At 54.4% G+C, this 20763-nt stretch overlaps 1 protein-coding gene across 1 annotated transcript; it reads left to right on the top strand.

Moving 5' to 3' along the window:
- The first annotated feature begins 7611 nt into the window (after positions 1–7611).
- On the top strand, positions 7612–13700 carry LOC104375128 (coiled-coil domain-containing protein 63). The gene is made up of 12 exons (XM_086630907.1): positions 7612–7662; positions 7759–7922; positions 8075–8264; positions 8961–9074; positions 9571–9752; positions 9995–10176; positions 10596–10816; positions 11296–11370; positions 11773–11965; positions 12305–12511; positions 12696–12799; positions 13497–13700. The coding sequence occupies exons 1-12, from the start codon at positions 7612–7614 to the stop codon at positions 13698–13700; spliced, it is 1887 nt and encodes a 628-aa protein (XP_086487033.1).
- Positions 13701–20763: the final 7063 nt, after the last annotated feature.

Genomic DNA, 20763 nt, shown 5'->3' on the forward strand with positions numbered 1-20763 from the left:
AACCAGGACAGCAGAGATCTCCATGCAGTTGGGTACCTCGAAAGGCTCTATTTTTGCCAGCTCTTAAGTTTCCCTTCTCTGCTTCAGCTTCAGGATGGGAAAAGGAACTGATTCTTCTCTCTCGGCTTTCGTTCTCGTTCAGAATCGAAAGCTGTCGGAGATCCTGGGCTCGCAACCAGACAGCCTGGGCTCGCTGCCACAGTCTTGGACCGCTCTGCCGCCCGAAATATCTTCCTGTACCTCAAGAGCAGCTGATGGAGAGGGAGAGGGGTTGGGTCAGGGCAAAGTACCCCCCGGTGCCGGGCCAGGCCCTGCGGCAAGGAGCCAGCGACGAGCCTGAGCCGCCCTCTGCCGTCAGCCCCATACACCCACACGGGTGGGTTTTGGAGAAACGCTCCTGCTTTTCAATTTTTGGAGTGCTCTCGACCCTTCTGCGCCCTCAAAGGCTCTCCAAGCCTCTCCCTGTGTTACCCAACAATAAAGGGGTTAAAGTTTTGTGTAAAAGTTTCATGAAGGGTTCAGTCAGCAGTAGGTGATTTATGCATACCTAAAAGAAACTAAGAAGATGACCATCCTTGAAGCTGTCAGCAGTGATTAAAACGGAGACTCTTTATCAAGAACTGTCTGCCCTTGGAGGGAACATCCCAGAAACTGCAGAAACTGCAGAAACTTTGTTCTCATGTTTTTCTGAGCTGTGAACATGCCGTGACTTGGGGAAAAAGGGAATTCCGGCAGGGGGAGATCGCGACCACCGACTCACGGACCACCTGCCCTAATTACACCCCAGACCCAAAAGAAAGGGGCGGAGGAGAGAACTGAGCATGCGAAGGAATTTCCATGTAAAGCGAGAGAAAATGAACCGATTGTTTCGGAATATGTAAATATGTTAGGAATTATGCGTGACCGTAGCGTGTAACTAATTTTCTGCCCAGAAACCGGTGTGCCCGCTCGGAGGAGAAATCCCCCGTGCACCCAGCGCTGCGATAAAGAGCGGCGCTTTCTAAAGCTCCAAAACGAGCCTGGGAAAGTTCCGTTTCCTTTTCGGGTATCACCTGAGTGCTGGGCAGGAGCCGTCAGCCCCCCAAGCCGGGATCCGATCCTGAGGGGACGGCGAGAGCCCTGTGTGCCCACCGTAGCCAGGAGGCTGAGCTGGGGGATAATTGTCCCTTTTCCGATGCCCTCAGCGCCTGAGACACCCCGCGGGACGCCCGGCTGCCCTCCTGCCACCCTCCTGCCTTCGGCAATCGGGAAACTGAGGCACTCCGTGAGGCGCTGGCTCGGGCAGGACGCGGCCGTGCCGGCGGCTGGCCGTGAGCAGCGGCTGCTCAGTTCCCCGGGGCCGCCCCCGGCTCTGCCCCCCGCCCCCCGCGGGTGGCTGAACCGCCCCCCCCAAGCTCCGCCGATGGTTCCGCCCCGGTGCTGCCGGGCGTGTCCGTGACCCCCCCCCCCCTAAGCGAACGGTCTCTCCCCGTCCCGGGACAGTCTGACCCCTCCCGCCCTCCCCGGGCAGGGTCCCCGCTGTCCCCCGGCCCGCGCCGGCACCGCCGCCCCCGCGCTGCTCCCGCGCCCCTCGCCCCGCTCCTCAGTGCCGGTGGTTCGCCCCACGCTCCCCCCGCCCGGGGCGAGATGGTCTCTCCCGCCCTCCCCGCCTGCGATGGTCTCTCCCGCCTCACACCGCCCCTCCAGCCCGGCAGGCCCCGCCCGTTCGGGCCGACCCTCCCTCGTCCCGCTCGTGATTGGCTGAGCGTCACCGCCTCGCGCGGAGCAGCCAATGGCGGCGCTCTGCCGGGCCGGTCCCAAGATGGCGGCGGCGGGAGCTGCGGGCTGGCGGCGCTGAGGGCGTGCGGGGGGCCGCCGCCTTCCTCCGCGGGCCCGGCCGGCCGGGGGGCTCCTGGTCCCGGTCCCTGTCCCGCTCGCCGGCCGGCCCCGCCCTCCCCCCCCCGTCCCTCCGCCGCGGCGGCCGAGAGCGGCGGCAGTGCTGGGAGCGGAGCGCCGAGCTGCCGGCAGGTGAGCGCGGGCCCGGCCCGGCGGGTACCGGCCGCCCTTCCCGGGGAGGGGTGTTGGGGGGCGGCGGGGCCGTGTCCGTGTCTGTCCCTGTCCCTGCGCTGAGGGGGGTTTCAGGGGCGGCCCCTCGGCTGTGGGGAGGGGCGGTGGCTGCGCGGCCGGGGGTGCCCCTGCAGGGGGGTGTCCGGGCCGCAGCCCCGCCCCGGCCGGGGGGCGCGGGGCTGGGGTCTGGGCAGCCGCTCTGCCGCGGGAAGGGGCTGTCTCGGGGCGCCCCCCGGCTGTGGGGCTGGGGGCTCTGGGGTGCCCTGCGGGGCTGGGGGGATACCGGGGGTGCGTACCCCAGCGCTGGGGCGGGGAAGCGGTGGGGGCCGGGGTGCCCCTGGAAAAGGGGAATTGTCACCAGCCGGGAAGGAAATTCACCTGCACAAGGCGGATAAACAGGCACCGCGTTATGGCAGCGCGGGGGCAGCTCCGTCCAAGCGTGACCCCCCCGCATCCGAATCCACAAGATTTTATACACTCATTTTGTTGTCATCGTTACAGAAGTTCTTTTACATAAAATTGCATGTTATCCTCGCTTGCAAATTTGACCTTTAAAGTGATTTGTTTTGCTGCTGTGTTACCTTATCAGTATTCTTATTCTATAACGATCATTGGTTAATTCTGCTTAATTTTACTGATTAGAATCCTTGATATTCAAATCAAGATGGGAAGGAGTAAGGGGGTTTCCAGGCACCACAGCTGGTGTTCGTGACGGTTCCCCTAACTTCTTAAAACAAAACACAGAAAAATGCAGTAGCTGGGTGAGGAGGTATCTGTGGTTCCTTGGTTTAAAACAATCCATAGAAAGATCCAGAAATTTCCTAGTGAGGTCTCTATAGTTACTCGCTAAACTTAACAGTCCCAACTTACACATTGTGCTTTCCAGTTTTCTACCTAACTTTTTTCTTTTTTTAACTTGATTAAATCTGGATTATTTTGTCAAGTTTTGTAACGTTTTCCCCCTTTGAAAGTTTTGAAAATCATTTAAATACTTTCATCTTAATGCTAAAAGTTGAATATTTTCTGTAGTGCATTGTTAGTAATTTATTCACTACGTGCTGGTGGGAGCCTTGGGATTGATTCTGTTTCATCCTGCTGTCTGGCTAATTATCCCATTAAATGCAGTCTTGTTATTTGTCTTTTCAAACAATAATAAATTAAAGTAATTGCCACAAAGCGTATTAACAAGAACATTGTAGTGCTAATTAGTGATTTTACCCAAGAACTCAAATTCCATTCTAATCCATTAAAAATTTTATCTATCCAGCTTTCTTACATGTTCTACTGAAGTTCTTGAGTGGTTTCCTCCACTTTCTGTGGTAAGTCTGAGTCATGTTCTACATCTTGAGTCACATCTGGAATGTGTGCCCAGCAATGGTCAGTTCTATCTGTCAGGTGCCTACAGACCCCGTGCTCTTGGAGTAAGAGCAGATCTAAAGCCATTCTGTTTTGTAAAGTCATCTTTGAGGTGGCTTGTAATTGTATATTCAAATCATAGAATCGTTAGGGCTGGAAGGGACCTTCAAAGGTCATCTAGTCCAACCCCCCTGCAAGGAACAGGGATATCTCCAACTAGATCAGGTTGCTCTTTCTGGTCCCATTTGCTGGCTTCTCTACCTGACCTGTTAGCTGGTATATCCAATCCGTTTCTATATGTCGTGGTTTTAGGCTGATCCAGCAACTAAAACTCACACAGTCTCTCCTTCTCCAGTAAAGTAGAGAGGAGAGAAAAAAAAACAAAGGGACTGAGGGTTGAGACAAGAACAGAGGGAGCACCCACCGACCATGGTCCTGGGCAAAACAGGCAGAGCTTTTCTCAAAGCAAAACAGTTTATTAATGGTTACTTAGAAGGACAAAGGGAAACAAAAACCGATTACTTGAGAGGACAGAAAGAAACAAAACCAGATCTTAAAACCGACACCTTCCCCCCCCCACCTTCCTTTTCCTCCCGGCTCTACCTCCTCCCCCCAGCAGCACAGGGGGCAGGGACTGGGGGAGTGCAGGTCAGTTCATTCCGTGCTGTTACTGCTGCTTCTTTCTTAAAGGAGAAGGAGTCCTTACACCCTTTTCCCCTGCTCCAATGGATCCCCTACCCACGAGGAAAAATCCACAAACTTCTCCAGCGTGAGTCCAGCCCACTGGAAACAATCCTTCCCCACAGATTGCTCCGGTGTGGGCTTTACCACAGTCTCGGGTACTTAGGGAGCTGTAGCCACTCGCTCCGGCGTGGGTCGTCACGAAGACTCCAGATGCCTCTCTGCCTTGTCGTGCACCCCAACACGACCATCCTCAGGCTCAGGCATCTTCTCCCCACGGGCTGCGAGTGGGTCTCTGCTCCACCGAGGCCGTCCTGGTTGCAGGGGGGCCGCCTGCCATCTCACCATCAGCCGCAGGGGAAACTCGGCTCCGGCACCTCCTCCCGCTCCATCCTCACTGACCTGCTGTCGATGCGGCTGTTTCTCTCAGATCTCAGTCCTCTCTGGGTGAACTCAGCCCAGTGGGCACCCCGGGAGTGGGGTGCCCCCGAGTTCCCCAGCTGGCTCCGCCGCCGCCATTCTCCGTGGGCGGCGCCGGCCCGACGCAGGCAGCTGCCCGGCCGGGAGCCAGGGAGCGGGGGCAGTGCCCTCCTCCCTTCTCTGGTTGATCCTGGGCGAAGCACCTTTTCCGGTCCCTTTGTCCTGACTTAAATAGGGCAATTCGCAGAGGCGCCCTATTGGCTCAACCCCGAGGGGGATGGCAGTCTGATGTGGTGGCCAGAACTAAGCCTAACCCGGTTCCAAAACCGGGGAGGTCGCAGGGAGCAAAACCCCTCTCCTGCCACCAGAACCACCCCCCCTCCACATCAAACCATGACACTATATCACCAAAGGAGTCAATAAGGATTTCGGTGCCCAACTTATTTTTGCCCCTGATGAAGGTTCATTCCATTCTTCATTTATTTCTGACCTTTTTGTTCATTCCAATTTCAGGTTTTCTAAAGTTCCTCTGAAAGGAGCCTTTTTCCAAATCGGACACAATGTTGGCATGGCTAGAGTTATTTGCTTTACTTTGCCATCCAGAGGTAAATGTGTCATCCAGGTTCCATCACTCATTGCTCAAACCAAGTGTCCTGGACTCTGAATTGAAGACTTTTTACAACCGAATATGGTTCCTCTTTTAGGAGCTGTCACGTTACGAGGTCAGAGAGACCAGGCTATCAGTTTCCCAAGTCAGGCGGGACCCTTGTGTCCGACTCCCTCTGCCTTTCCTTGACAGCCCACGAAATCAGAGGGTGTTCGTCCAACTTACCTAGGGACCAACACCTGTAGTACTATGGGCCAAGTTCCTTATATTAATTATGAAGTTTCCAGAAACTTATATATAGAATTTTATTACATGTGTTTGTGACAGGATACGGATTCGAAGACAGCCAGTGCTTTCCAACCCAAACCATTCCATGATTCTATGAGTCTATGTACCCACCATGGGGTGGGTGGGCGGGCGGGCGTGTCCTGGCCACACTCTTCCTTTGTCCTCCATGGTGATGGTCTCCATGGAGAACGTGTCCACGATCCATTACGATGACACTGCCATGGCAACCAGAAGCTATAAAGCCTGGGGCAGCGTGGGGCTCAGGACCAGACTGGGACTGGCTCCCTGCCGGATGGTTGTCTCTCCTGCACTTCTCTCTAGTAGAGGCTGTGCCTGGGGAATACCTGTCCACCGCCGTGGTCCCATCCCCTGGCTGGAGAGGAACTGCAGTATCCTGCAGCGAGGTGAGCAGCATCGAGGGGAGACAGGGGAGCCCGTGTGGCTGCAGTGGGGCTATGGGGGACCAGTTTTGGGGGTGAGAGCTGCGGGGTCAGCTCCAGTGCCCTCCCTCCCTGGCTGCAGCGGGACGGAGGCTGAAACCAGGTGATATCCCCAACTTGCATTCCCCGAGGGCTCTGCCTGCTGGCACGAGGGGACCTGGCCTCACCAGGATTTCTGTGGAAACCCGGGTACCAAACGGGGTGGAATAACTTAAACCATCTGTTCATCCCCTACTTACAAACTCGGGAAGAGGAGCGTGTTTCGCAGTGACGTGACTACAAACGTGTTGTGGGTTAGGCCCCTCCAGCAACCAAACCGCCCCCCCCACAGTCGTTGACTCCCCCTCCCCCAGCCCCAGGGATGAGGGAGAGAATTAAAGGAGAAATGGGAAATCCATGGGTTGAGATAAGAACAATTTAATACAGATGATTTAATACAGTGTAGATGCTCACCACCCCCTCGTATGCGAAGCCCGTCTCGTCCCGAAGCTGCAATCCCGGACGAACGTGAGGCCCCGAAATAGAGAGGGGCAGAGAGAGAGAGAGAGAGAGAGAGAGCTCCGAGAGTGGGAGTGCTGGGAGAGAGAGAAAAAAAAAAAGGCAACAGAGCAAAAGCGCAGCAAGTGCGAAAGAGCCAAAGCGCAAAAGCCCTTCTGTCCGGCTGCCCCTCACCTTTATACTGGGCATGGCGCTGCATGATATGGAATACTGATTGGCAAGTTCCACCACAAATGACAAGGGGAATCGTGTCCCCCTTGTCCCGGCCATGCTCCCCCCTTATCCCGCCGTGCTTCTGCACTCTGGCACACTGAAAAGCCCTTGGAGTCTCACGTCCAACCACAAACATCAGCTTGCTATCAGCATTCTTCTCAGGGCGAGCCTCTGAGTGAAACCAAAACACGGAGCTCTGCTGGCTGCTAAAAAGAAGAGCTGACTCTGTCCCAGCTAAAACCAGGACAAAACGCTCTCCTTTTATTCATCACGCAGCCATCGGTGATGGTTTCCTCATGTGCCAGACCCGTGAGCGGGTGCTGAGGGACGGGCAGGGGGGCCCAACCACCTCCTCACCCAGGTTTCATTTCTGCCCTCAGAAAGCAGGCCTGTCCCCGCGGAGGCTTCCTTGTTCCCGAGGCACCCGCAGATCAACTGCGGAGTAGCTGGAAGAAATGAAGGGCTCAAAGGTAAAAACTGAAGCACAAGCCACTTTGGGCAGCAGGGTGCTGGGTTGCGGTGGGCGGATTCTGCTGCCCACCTGTGCTGGGCATGAGGCCGTGGGCTGTGATTTGGATGTTGGGAGAGGCAGGGGTGGGGAATATGGGTCAGCTGAGGAGGACACAGGGAGTGGTGGATCTAACTCGGTGGTTTCTCATCTAGAAGTCACCTGCCCACAGCCGGGGATGGCAGTGCTGCCGCTCCGCTCCTGGGCAAAGTCAGCCGGGTTCGTTCACGTCCCCAGCACAGGTTTGGTTCTGACTCACGTGGTCCTCACGATCGCTCTGGGTGATAAAAGAGGTGACAACCTGCTGTCGCCTGCCCTCCCCGCTGCTGGAGGTCTGCCCCCTGTCCTGGAATGGAGGTGCTGCCTGTGGCTCAGCCACAGTGGCCGATGGGCACTGGTTTTGGTTGCTGTGAACGCCTCCTTGCCCGGGGAGCGGAGGTAGCACGGGAGCGGGTTACTTGAGAGCAAAGCACCAGGTGGACTTTGCTCTGAAGTGGATCAGAAGCGCTCAGGGAGTTGGTTCATGTGGCTCAGTCTTTTGGGAGGCAACGAATATGTTGGGTGGCAGCGAAGAGCTGAAGGTGGTGACGGAACAGCCGGAGATGGTGATGCCATTAACGCGCTCCGCTGTGTCCAGCTCCGCTGTCTCCCACTACTGGCCCTGTTTGCTCAAGTGACCAAACTCTCCTGCTCTGTGGCAGCAGGGAGGGTCCTCTTTGAAGCAGAAGGCTGTGAGCTTCTCTGTGAAAAATGAAGAAATGTTGGCTGAAGCTGAAATCCAGAGACTGCAGAAGCAGTTCCAGATAGCAGCGGAGAAGAGGAAATCTTACGGTGCCAACGTGAGACGGCAAATGGAGGCTCAGAGGTGAGCGCCGCTTCGCTTGGCTGCATTGTGCTCGGGGAGTTCCTCCGTGCCAAGATCCGGGGACCTCGGTGATGAGGTGGGGAGCGATAAGGACCTGCTCCGGCCTTGCAGGAGGGATGTGCTAAATGTCGTTTGTCGTTCCATTTTTACAGACAAGAAATAGAGTCGCTGACTCAAGAACATAAAGACCTGTCATTAACTCTGAGCCAGATTTCCTCCAAGAGGAATGAAATGCAGGAAAACAAAAGATGTGTGGAGCTCCAGGGCCTTTTGGAGATGAGGAATCAGTGTGATTCTCTGATTACAAAGAGAAAAGCCAAGTTAGCAGACCTGGACAAGCAGGTAAGAGCATCTGGACCATTCCTTGGCTGTGCGTGGTGGAGGAGAGTGGAGTCACAGAGCGAGCCCTGTGGCTGAGACTCCTTGATGCATTTAATTCAGGCCTTGGGATATAATGCTGCTCCCTGGCAAAAGGCACATGACAATGACAGATGGATAGAGCCAGGGTCCCATTCAAGTCAGCAGCACTGGCTAGAAAAGGGAGGTCTGACTCGCAGCCTTCTTGTCCCACTGGTGTCTGCAGCTCCTCTTTGATGGCACATAGCTGCCTGGGGTCACGCAACATCCCTCTGCTTTTCCCTTGACTTCTTTTTTCTCCTGAAAAAAGAGGCAAAAATGGAGCATTTTTGTTCCCTGCCCAGCCAGCACAATATCACTACCAAAAAACTGTCCTCGATGCCTCTTCTGCTCTGCACAGTGCTGGCTGTGCGTTGTCCAACACCTGCTGAATTTCCCTCCACAGGCAGCTGTGTTTCCTTCGTGACACAAAAATAAATCCATTCCTAGTTATGATTGATGTTTCTGCATGTGCAGGATGGGATCCTTTGGGATTAATGCTGCCTCTCTAACTGGGAGCTCATTAATGACACGGTTGCAGTAGTTCAGGTCAACAGAGGGTATTTTCTTTGGCTGAGTGTCCTGACAAGAGTCCAGAACGTAAGGGTGGAGATTATACTTTTTTTTTCTCTGTGTGTGCAGATACCAGAGCTGGAAAAAGAGATTGTGAGGCAGATGGCATTGAAGGTGGAGGAAGCCAACAGTAGCAAACAGCTACAAAAGCAGATGAAGATGCTGGAGATGCGGCTAAACCACGTAAGCAAGCGTTTTGCAGAGCTTTGGAGACCACGGGCAGGACCACGCTGGGGCCTGTGTGCAAACCCCTTTTTGGTGAGGACAGAAGGTAACAGTGCAAATGCATTTGGTTGACACAAGCTGTGTAAAGGAGCTGGCTTGTTCCCCTGGCCTGATTGCTGCCAGGCTTTCTCAAAGGCCTCTTCTAGCTTGATGACAGCTAAATGCAGCACTGGTGCCATGCCAAGAGGCCTGAAGGTCTGCACCTCTTTAGTGGGAAAACCAAGCTGCCTGAAGCACCTCGCCTTGGACAATGGCAGCTCCAGGTCTCTGCTGCCATCAGCCAGGCCTACTGTTGTCCCCTCTGTCTTGGGGAGGAGGATAGTGCGGGGCCAAATTAACATCTCTTAACATCTCTTGGGCTGTGTTTGTCCCAGCCCTGGTCAAGGTCTTTCAGCAGAGACCTGAGCCTCCCAGTCCTGCACCAGCTTCAAACCGTTTGCTTCCCTCTCCCCAGGTCACTGTCCAATTTGATACCACCGTGACGAGAAATAGCATGCTTAGAGACGAGATTGAAAGCTTGTGGATTCAGAAGAAGATTTTGGACAAAAACTACCTGAAGATCAATAAGAAGCTGGATCACCAGAGGAGAGGGATGGACGCTGCCGTTAAGGAATGTAAAGAAGCCTACGAGCAGCGGTACGTGGCCTTGCGAACCCTCTGTGACAACCTTGGCACAGACGGGCAGTGCTGGTGATGAGTGTCAATGTGAAGAGAGGGTGACTGCAACTTCAAAGAGAGCATTCCCTGCTCTCGATGAGAGCTGGGCGCGAGGGGCTGGGTGCCTGGTCAGTGCAGGGAGGCCGGAGATGCACGGGAACTGCCAGGAATGCAAATCCTTGTACCTACACGTGGTGTAACCTGCTGCTGTCTGTGGGCAGGATGGAGGCTCTGGCACGCATTTCCTCTGCGAAAGAACAGCATGCTGAGGACACCAGCAACTACAATATTGAGCTTCAGGAGCGGAAGCGTGTCCTTGCCCAGGACACCAAGCTGAAAAGTTTCATGTTTATGAAGAGTACAGATCGCTCTGAGCTGGAGCAACAGGCCAAAGCCAAAAAAGGTATCGGATGAGGGAAAATACGTGCAACAGGGACCGCAAACCAGGAGTCTGGGGTTGGCAAGGGGGCTGCTTATAGCGATTTATAACGCTGCACGCCAAGGCAGGACCTCTCCTCTGCAAGCCAAAAGGACAAACAGTGATGACCAAGTGAGACCAGCCAGCACCCCGCGTCTTGGGGTGCCCATGGGCCAGAGGGAGGGATGGGGAGGCAGAGACCTGCCGCTCTGTGCACCCATGGCTCCTTTTAATCCTCCTGGAGAGGGATCCCACTGTGTTTGCCCCCTTCCCTCTGCCCTTCCAGCACTCCTCCCCCCCTGTGCCGAGCTCCTTGCCAAACCCCACCGCACCCACAGGGGAAGGCTCTGCAAAGGGCAGCCCGTGGGGACACGCACAACTCAGGGTCTCCGTCTCACCCTCAGCTTTGAAGGCAGCCAAGGAGGAGAAGCAGTTCCGATGGGAGACCTTCGAGAGCTGGGAAGTGGCTTATGAATATCTGCTGGAAATGGCAAAGGACAGGGACCTTGATGGGCTGGTGAACAGCTTCCTCCTAAAAGAGCACAACAACTTTGTGCGCTTCAGCTCTGTTGTTGAGCTGAACAACGAGATAGAGCGGATGCAGCAGAGGATCCGTGACCTCCAGGTCTGTTCCGGGCTCTTCATCTCTCCCCTTTCTCAGCTGGTACTTTTGAATTGGGGTGGTTTTCCCGTCCCATGTGTCCAGCATCACTGCCCACACCAGAGCCCAGCTCGCAGCCTGCCACATGGCACGACTAGGGGAATGCAAAGGGGCAGCCAAAAATATGACTCCACTAGTCAGACCCCGCTGCCTTCTCAGAGCTAAAACTGTTTCAATGCTGCCACCATGTACCCAGCACAAATACTGCACTATCCAGGAGGGCCAAGAGCCACCTCAGCCACCGGTGGGGCTGGCTGCAGTGGGAAGTGCTGCCCATTGTGGGGTCATCACCTGCCCTCCTGGGCTGGGACAGTGGTCCCCAGAGGGGTCAAGCGGGATGTCCCTGGTCCCCAGGCTCTGTTGGGCACATCTGGTGGACATTCAGCGTCCAGCAATGTCCAATTCAATTCCAGCAATCCCTTTCCGTGCTTGTGTTCACACAGAACGAAATTGCATCTCTCGTGAGAGAGCAAGAGGACGCCGAGAGCAGCAGCCTTGATGTCCTGAAGGAGCTGGAGGTATGGCAGCCCAGATTTCCCTCTGCAAGGGAAGCAGATCCTTGTCCATCCCAGCACGTGTCCTGGGGAGTCTGGTCCTGTCAACAGTGCTCCGGCCAAGGGCTGGAGAGGTGTGGGCGGAAAAGGGCCCTGGAGTGGCTTTGGTAGCCCTGTCTCCTGAGAGGCCCCAGTGCATGGTGAGAGGGTGACTGCAGGGCTCCTGCCAGCCCTGGTCCTTCAGCGCCTGGGGCCTCACCTGTGGGTTGGGGAGCTTGGGACCCCCTTCGTAGGGTCTTTCTCCTGCAGGGACAGGAGCATCCCTGAACTGGGATGTCTCCAGTGTCCATACTGGAACTGACCAGCACTGGGGTGGGGGGAAGAGCAGGGGACTGGTGTGACCTCTGCCAAAATCTTTGCTGATAGGAAAAACTCGGGCAGACAACTGAGGAAGCGAACTGGCACGAGGACAAATGCAAAGAAAGCAGCAGAGTCGTGGGCCAGCTCAAATCCACTGTGGAGGCGCTGTTCAAGAAAGCCAAGTGTGACCTGTCCAGGATAACGACCCGACTGGGAGAGAACGGGGAGATGTCCCCTCTGAATGTGCAGCAGTTTTTCGGTGAGTCGGGGCTGCCCGTCTTTCCCCGCCGTGTGCCCTGGCTCTTGTATGTCCCCACCCCTCGCACTCTGCTGTCGTTCGAGCTGGTTTTCTCCCCTTCCTCCTCCTGTGTGGGTGTCCAGTTCCCAGTGAGTCTGGGAGCTAAGGAGCTGTATGAACATGCCCATGGAGCCCCAAGCCTTCCTCTGGGCTGTGGGTGTGGGACCCCGCCCGAGGGAAACCAACAGGCCCCAGTTGCCCACTGGCACAGTCCCGTCCCAGCCCGTGCCCAGCAAACAGCCGGGTGGCTCTGGGCAGGGCTGGGCGGGGGCTCTGTGGCACAGCTCTCCCTCCCACCAGGTGTCATGGAGGAGATGGTGACCGAGCTCCTGCTGGCGGAGTCGTTCCGGCGCTACGTGTCGACCCAGGACACGTACCCGCCGCAGCCCGTCGCCAACCCGATGCTGGGCGGCGCGGAGCTGCTCCATGGGATGGATCGGGCCCAGCTCTGCCCACCGCCCCCCGCTCTGGAGGACACCGCGGACACCGTGGACGCCACCGATGGCCGTGAGTGTGGGAGGTGGGAGGGAGGGGCCACGGCCGCGCAGCCAATCCACGAGCGCCCCCTGGCTGCTCGGCCAATCCCCTGCTGGCCAGCTGTCCTCCCTGGCCAATCCCAACCAGCCCGGCCCACCCCCGGGGTGTGGCGCCCGCGGCGGTGCTGTGACGGGGCGGCCATTTTCTCGTGCAGTGGAGGTGCCGCTGGACCGTGGCCAACTGCGCCAGTTGGTTCTCCAGAGCCGGGAGAAGGAGCAAGCCAGCGCTGCCAGCCCGGGCAGCAAGGGGAGGAGCAGAGTCCGTGGGGGGAGAGCCCGGTGGAGGCAAATTAAACGTTTTTAGACTTGAGCTCTCGTCTTGTTCTTCGCCCCGGCTGTCGCTCCGGTTCCCTTCCCCTCTGGAAGGAGCCCAACGCCTTCTGCTGCTCCCAGAGCTCCATGGGTGACATTTTGCCACAGCTTCGCCCACTGCTGACAGCAAAATGACCCCCCCGGCCCCGTGCAACCTAGAGAGAGGCGATCTCACGGCACTGGCAGCGGCGCTGAGCGGGGGCCTAGTCCTTCTCTGTCGCTGCTGTGCCAGGGACGGAGAGAAGAACGACACAGAATTCAGGTGCAGGAGAAAATGCCCACGCCAACAGCAGGAGCAGCAGCAGCAGCCGTTTATTAATTACAAATCTGTATATATATATAACATGGTTCACAAGGATGGCCAATGCAATTGGTCGCTTGACCATCCACCTCCCATGTAGGCAGTTAAGGCTTGGCGGTCGGAAGATATCGCGCTGTACAGAAAGATAGGACCCCCCCCCCTCCTCCAGGTAGCCAATAGCGTTCAGCTCATGATGCAAGCAGACGGAAGCGACGTTGCAAACCCAAGCTATATAACACTGTGTCGTTTACTAATAAACGCCATTTGCCATCCACCACATTGGTGTCTGTGAGCTAATGGCCCGAGTGGCATGCAGTTGGTCGTTGTGTCGTTCCTGAACCAGGTCGCCACGCCTCCAAAAGGCAACAAGTGGTGCCGAAACCTGGGAATTGCTGCCTGGAATTTGGCGAACGGCAGCCAGAGCGACAGGATCCAGGATTGGGACCAAAGGCAACAAGTGGAAAATTGTGGTCTTAGTGGTTGTATCGCAATCGCCGGCGGGGAGAATCCGGATCGGGACCAACAAGGAGGATGGAAGACCTTGTGAAGGTCGTATCGCAATTACATAAGCAGTGGGGTATTGATTGTAAACCCAAAGATTTTACTCTCGCAGTTGTGAGGCTTTTACAAATTGGGGTCATTGACCAGCTGGTGGATATTCTCCACCCCGAAGTGTGGGAGAAATGCACTAGAGTGTTAGCTGAGGAGGCGAAGTCCTCGGGTTGTGGAAAAAACCTAAAGTCATGGGGGAAAGTCGAACAGGCCCTGCAAAAGGCCATCCAAGAGCAGGAGACCTGGAGAGCAGCAAAGGATTGTTTGTTGGCCACCCCGAAATTGGGGGTCGGGGCGGCTACGCAGACTCTGCACCCCCCAGACGGTGATGATTATGCTGAGCCTAAAGATCTGCACAAACACACCCCCCCAAACCCCGACCCGCTTACGGAGGGACAGAAACGAGCAAAATCCTTCTGGGGGGGGTTAGCCGAGGGAGCCAGGGGCGCCGCTGGGAAACCAGAGCCTGAGGAAGTCCGGGTGAAACCACCGCCCTATGCGCCCCGAGATGGCGCCGAGCGGCAAAGGGAAGGCGGGGCGAGAATGCCGCCGGCGGGAATCGGGAGGAGGTGCCAGAAGTGAGTAGCGTAAGTGAATGCGGAAGGGAGAGCAAAGGGAAGGGGAAGGGAGGTGGGGGCGGCCGAAAAAGGGAGGGGAGTGCGAGCGAGGGGCGGGGAGCCAATCAGAGCGTCGAGGGGCGGAGAGCCAATCGGAGCGTCGAGGGGCGGAGAGCCAATCGGAGCGTCGAGGGGCGGGGAGCCAATCGGAGCGTCGAGGGGCGGGGAGCCAATCAGAGCGCCGAGGGGCGGAGAGCCAATCGGAGCGTCGAGGGGCGGGGAGCCAATCAGAGCGTCCACCTGAAAAAATGCCCTTATAGGGCAAACCCCTGGCCGAGCAGAAGGCGGGGCGAGCCGAGGGGGAGGGAACGGCCCGCGCGCAAGGGAGGTGGGCGGGGCCGGAGCCCGACAAAAAGCTCTCGGAACCCGGAAGTGAGCGGCCAGTCGAGTTCCGGCTCCGGCTCCGACACCGGCTGCAGCGAGTGGCCCACAGCTGGCTCAGACTCGGAGGGAGAGGCAATGGGGGCAGATAGAGTCAAACGTCAAAACATCCCCATCCGAATTAAAGGAGAGCCGAGAGGGGGACAAATCCCTCTCACGGATTGGAGGAAAATAAAGACAGTGTGCGCCGACTGGGTCCCATCGGCCAAACTAGCGTTGCCGGTCCGGGTGGCGGACGGGGGACAGAGGATCCACTCGCCAATAAACCCTAAGGATGTACAAGCGATTGTTAAAGCAATTGCGGACAAAGGGCTTAATTTTTTTGCCTCAGTTTTCACTGATAAAGCCTCTTGTCGTACTGCCCAAGCTGTGGAAAGAACTAGCAGGGACTGTGAGGATGAACCACCGCCCACTGTACTTGAAGAGCAGGTTCGGGAACATCTGAGGAACTTGAAGGTGCACAAGTCCATGGGACCTGATGAGATCCATCCGCGGGTGTCCTAGTTTTAGCTGGGACAGAGGTTTTTTTTTAACAGCTAGAAGAGCTCCGTGTTTTGGTTTTACTCAGAGGCTCACTCTGAGAAGAACGCTGATAACAAGCTGCCAAGGGCTTTTCAGCGTGCCGGAGTGCAGAAGCACGGCGGGATAAGGGGGGAGCATAGCTGGGACAAGGGGGGCACGATTCCCCTTGTGATTTGTGTGGAACTTAAGACTGAGGGCCAAACTGGCTGTCGTGGTTTAGCTCAGCCGGCAGCTGAGCTACCACGCTGCCGCTCGCTCAACTCCTCCCTCCGGCGGGATGGGAGGAGAAAAAAAATCAGAACGAGAGGGGCGAGACCAGTAGGTTGGGATAAGGATGATTTAATAGAACAATATCAGGAAAAGGGAAAAGAAAAACAGGGTAAACAACTCTGAACGTATAAACGCGAAAACAATACGAACCGACCGCACGCGAAACGCGACGCACCGCCCGCTCCCGATCACCAAAGCGAACCCCTCCCCCGGCTGCTCCCCCAATATATACCCTGAGCATGAGCCACATGGTATAGAACAGCCATTGGCCAGGCTGGGTCAGCTGCCTGAACCGTGTCCCTTTCAGCTTCCCGCGAAAAAGAAAAAAAAAAAAGAAGAAAAAAAAAATTAACCCTTTCCCAGCCCAACCCAGAACATTATCCACCCCTTATTCTATACCATCTGCATCATGCTCAGAACATACATCTTCCAATTAATCCCCTTACTTTATGGACCATCCCTCTAACACGTCCGTTGAGTTCATTTAGCCCGCGATTTCGGGGCCCCTTTATCCCAGCAGTTCTTCAGGTCAGGCGAGGCGGTGTGCAGTATCAGGTTGTTGCACGCTGCATCTGGAGCTCGTGGCTGGTGTGTCCGGCACGATCCTTGACTGTGGGTCGGAGATGTCAGTCTCAGGAAAAGTCGCTGGACGTGGATTGCCGAAAACTCGTTCTAATTCCAAACCACTCATGCGCTCTGGACAGGGGGCATGGAAATGAATTTTCTGCTGCGCACACTATCCCAGAATCCAACAGTCCAGGGCAGCAGACTGCGTGGATCGCGAGGGCAGAGTTGTGTCGCTTTATATCTTCAAAAAAAACGTGAGAAAAATGATGAAATTTATGCCAATATTCTTTCCAATTTATTGCCTGACTTTACTTCTAATCGTTGTGTTTGTGATTATGTGGGTGTTTCCCCGGGAACGTTTTTGTTGTTGTCGCTGTCCATGTAGGCCATCCCCGCAGCCTGCTCCCGAGGCGTCAGAGCCACCAAATGTTGTTACTAGTCAATGTTAATTAGATGTTAAAGAAAAAAAATAAAAATGTTAAGTCTCTGTTCTAACATTGAAAACTGTTGTTAGCTATCGTTGTTCATCAATGTTAATCAGGTTTAAAATTGTTAAGTCTCTATTTCCACATTGAAAATTGTTGTTGCGCGCCATCTCTTTTCTTCTTTCTTTCTCTATCTCTATCACTTGTGCCACCATGGAGAACCATTTTTTTGAAGAAACACCAGTCGCAGATGTCCGTCCGAAGGTTGTCGGGAAGGAAGACCACTGGCTGTGTCCAAGATCTCCTGCCCTCCCACGGACCCGAGAGTGGAATCCAGGAAAACCAGCGTGCACCCAGACCCTGGGGTCCAAAAGCAGAGGGGCCTGGAGACCATCGAAGACCCCTGGTGGCGTCTCGAGTGACAGCACTGGGCATGCGCATCACCGCCAGGTAGTGGGTGGAGCCAAGCGGGACTGGGGACTTCGCATCCACCTGCTCAAGGAGTCGGACTGTTGGGACACTGCAATTCCATGGTGTCAAGTCCCTTGACTTTACTTCGTTTTATGGCAAAACCAGCCTTCAGAAGGATCCGAACTATTTTCTTCCCTTTCTCCAAAACTTCTTCGGCTGTGTTACCCCATATGATAATGTCATCGATGTACTGCAGGTGTTCCGGAGCCTCACCCTGTTCCAGTGCAGTTTGAATCAGCCCATGGCAAATGGTGGGGCTGTGTTTCCACCCCTGGGGCAGTTGATTCCAGGTGTACTGAACACCCCTCCAGGTAAAAGCGAACTGTGGCCTGCACTCTGGTGCCAAAAGGATTGAGAAAAACGCATTAGCGATGTCAACCGTGGCGTACCACTTGGCTGCCTTTGACTCCAGTTCGTATTGGAGTTCCAGCATATCTGGCACAGCGGCACTCAGCGGCAGTGTAACTTCATTCAGGCCACGATAGTCTATTGTTAATCTCCACTCCCCGTTGGGCTTCCGCACTGGCCATATGGGACTGTTGAAGGGGGAATGAGTTTTACTGATCACCCCTTGACTCTCCAGTTGGTGGATCAACTGATGGATGGGAACCAGAGAGTCTCGGTTGGTGCGGTATTGCCGCCGGTGCACCGTCGTGGTAGCAATTGGAACCTGTTGTTCTTTAACTCTCAGCAATCCCACAACAGAAGGGTCCTCCGAGAGACCAGGCAAGGCAGACAACTGTTCAATTTCCTCCGTCTCCACAGCAGCTACACCGAAAGCCCACCGGTACCCTTTTGGGTCCCTGAAGTACCCCCTCCTGAGGCAGTCTATGCCCAGGATGCACGGGGCCTCTGGACCAGTAACAACACGGTGTGTTTGCCATTCATTCCCAGTTAGGCTCATTTCAGCTTCCACCACAGTCAGCTGTTGGGATCCCCCTGTAACTCCCGAAATACAAATGGGTTCTGCCCCTTTATGGTGTGAAGGCATTAGGGTGCATTGTGCACCGGTGTCCACTAAAGCCTTATATTGCTGTGGGTCTGATGTGCCAGGCCATCGAATCCATACTGTCCAATAAATCCTGTTATCCCTCTCCTCCCCCTGGCTGGAGGCAGGGCCCCTCTAGTCCTGGTCACTGTATTCATCACGGTCCTTCTGTACGAACAAATTAGAGGTGCCTTCAAGAGGATCAGAGATGGAGTCAGCCCTTCTATACTGTCTGGGGCGCTGCCCACTGGAGACCAAAGCAACACTTTTCCTGGAAGAATCCCCTTTTATGACTGTTTTTCCTTTCAGTTCCTGTACCCGTGCCCTTAGGGTCGAGGTAGACTTCCCATCCCATTCCTCATGTCCTCTCTGTGGTCACGCAGGAAAAACCAGAGGCTGCCTCGAGGTGTGTACACTCTGTATTCTCTCTCTTGATTAGGGGAACGCTTGCTTCTAATAGCTGAGACACAGGTCTGTGCAGGTGGAGAGTCAGACATATCATCTTTGAATTGGTGGAACTCCTGTGACAGTTTCTCCAAACCCGCAACGCAGGCCTGTACGGAGGAAGAAACACTTCCTTCGTATTGCCGGAGTAGAGCAGCCACATCCTGCACCGTTTGTTCTTCACCTTCTTTCCAAGCTAATATTGCCAACGAGTTGGCATATGATGGTGGTGCACTTCGTAAGAGTTTTCGCCACATGAACTGACTGCATGGGATTTCATCTGGATCTAGGGGTGACTGCTCATTATTCAGGTCACCATAAATTACCTCCACCACAGCTAACTCCCTCAGGTACTGGATGCCACTTTCCATGGCAATCCACTTGCCTGGGCGACATGTGATATCGTCTTTGAAGGGGTACCTTTCTTTCACACTTGACAAAAGCCGCCTCCAGAGGCTGAGGGTTTGTGTTTTCCTTCCAATTGCTTTGTCAATGCCCCCTTCCCTAGACAGGGATCCCAGCTGCCTAGCTTCCCTACTATCTAGTTCCAGGCCATTGGCCCCGTTATCCCAGCACCGGAGCAGCCAGGTAACAATGTTCTCATTTGGAAGGTGGCTAAAATCCTTTCGCATATCTCGCAGCTCGCCTTGCGACAGTGATCGGATGATCACCTGTTGCGGCCGAAGACGGGGAAGCAAGACGCATCAATATGATGAGTAAAAAGGCTTCAGCTTTATTCTGTGACACTGCTCTTTTTATAGCATAGCTCGGTTCTGTGCACGCTTTCATGCGCTGTACTTAGCAAGCTAATTGGTCTAGCACTACTGTTCACGCGACAAGCACGAGTATGATACACACCGTGATTGGATAGAGATTTCTACGTTTGTTACAATATTTTACTATTTTTGCAGTTAGTATGTTTTGCTCAGAATCTTGTTTTTCATAGTTTCATCCTTCTTGTTTTTCCCAGGGACAGTGTGTTTTTCACAGCTTCAACCTACCTTCTTATCTCAAGGACAGTGCTCTTTTTATATTCGCTGATACACATTCCTTACTGTTAACACTTTAGCTGCAACATCTCCCCCTCTTTTTTCAAAAACGGCGTGCGCTATAGCTGACAAGCGTTGGGTCACACATTGCATTAAGCATGGTCCAAAAAGCAAGAGAAAGCCTAACAACAAAAGAGGCCCCAAGCACGTTTTGATGAGATCTCTCACCCAACCATCTATTCCCCAGGAAGTCAACCATCCATCGATGCCATCTACCTCTTTCAAGGCATGTAGTTTGTCCTTTAGTTGTTTAAGTTTTCTATGCACTGACTCTCCTGGGCCTGTTAAATTCATACAACACATTCCTTCGATCTCTTCACAACCATGCCCATGGGCTAAAAGCAAATAGTCAATCGCTGCTCTGTTTTGCAATACTGCATGATTGACACTTTCTACATCTTTCGTTAATTCATCTAGAATGCTGGATGTTAAGTTTATCTCGTCACAAGCCCAACAACCTAGTTGTTTTGCTAAGGTGAGCGCTTTTGCTGCTGCTAACCCTGGGAAAAGTGTGGAGGCAGCTACTCGTCCAAATTCACTCCAAAATGTGGGATTGCCTACACTGCTACAGTCTAGATCATGAAGGCTTCTTTTTCTCCTGGTGTGATTTTCACTCCATTTTCTCAACAGGGATATATTGGGATGGAATAGGGCTAGCTGGCCTAAATAACAAGGACCCCCTTCTGGTTGTTTTGGAATGCCATTCCATGCCCTGTCTCCACAAATTAAGAAAATTCCTTCGGGCAACCTTCGAGGTTCAGTAATGTTGCTGCCATTGCAGCTCGAGTATAGAAATCGAAGTACCGATGCGCTGTCAAGATTAGAATCTAAGGTTGCCCATAGTTTCCTGTTTTTATTTGAGCTGTTTGGGTCTAACGGCAAAAATGAAAACCATCCTCCTATTTTCCCAACGGTAGTGTTTGCATGCATACTACCAAGCAGGTCTAATTCTTCTGGATCAGACTGGAGGGAAGCATTAAGTGCATGAATAAGCCGGCATTGTACTGCTCCGTCATACAGTTGAGGGGTTGCTCTATAGATCGTTGTGGTATTGAAGTTGCTATATGTTAGGTTGGTGGCGTTTACCAGCCCTCTAAAGGCTGCCACTTTCCATGTTGGTACTCCTATGAGACAGGTACGGAATGGGTTTCCAATACCACCCAGGGCTAGGCAAATTGATGACTGGTTTGTTTTGTTAGCAATGGTTACCCAAATGTTGTCTCCCGGGCTGATGGAGTTGATTCCGTAGGTCATTTGGCACCAAACTAAGATTCCTGTTACTATAGGTATTGTCTTACCAATAAACTCCTCCATCCTTGTCATG

The sequence above is a fragment of the Tauraco erythrolophus genome, unplaced genomic scaffold (assembly GCF_009769465.1).
Source record: "Tauraco erythrolophus isolate bTauEry1 unplaced genomic scaffold, bTauEry1.pri scaffold_59_arrow_ctg1, whole genome shotgun sequence".
NCBI lineage: Eukaryota > Metazoa > Chordata > Aves > Musophagiformes > Musophagidae > Tauraco > Tauraco erythrolophus.

Excerpts from the sequence above, each read along its gene's own strand:
- LOC104375128 (XM_086630907.1), top strand. The coding sequence starts at position 7,612 with ATGTTGGGTGGCAGCGAAGAGCTGAAGGTGGTGACGGAACAGCCGGAG. Across the intron at positions 7,663-7,758 it reads TGACGGAACAGCCGGAGATG|CAGGGAGGGTCCTCTTTGAA; the intron begins GTGATGCCATTA and ends GCTCTGTGGCAG. Across the intron at positions 9,075-9,570 it reads TGGAGATGCGGCTAAACCAC|GTCACTGTCCAATTTGATAC; the intron begins GTAAGCAAGCGT and ends CCCTCTCCCCAG.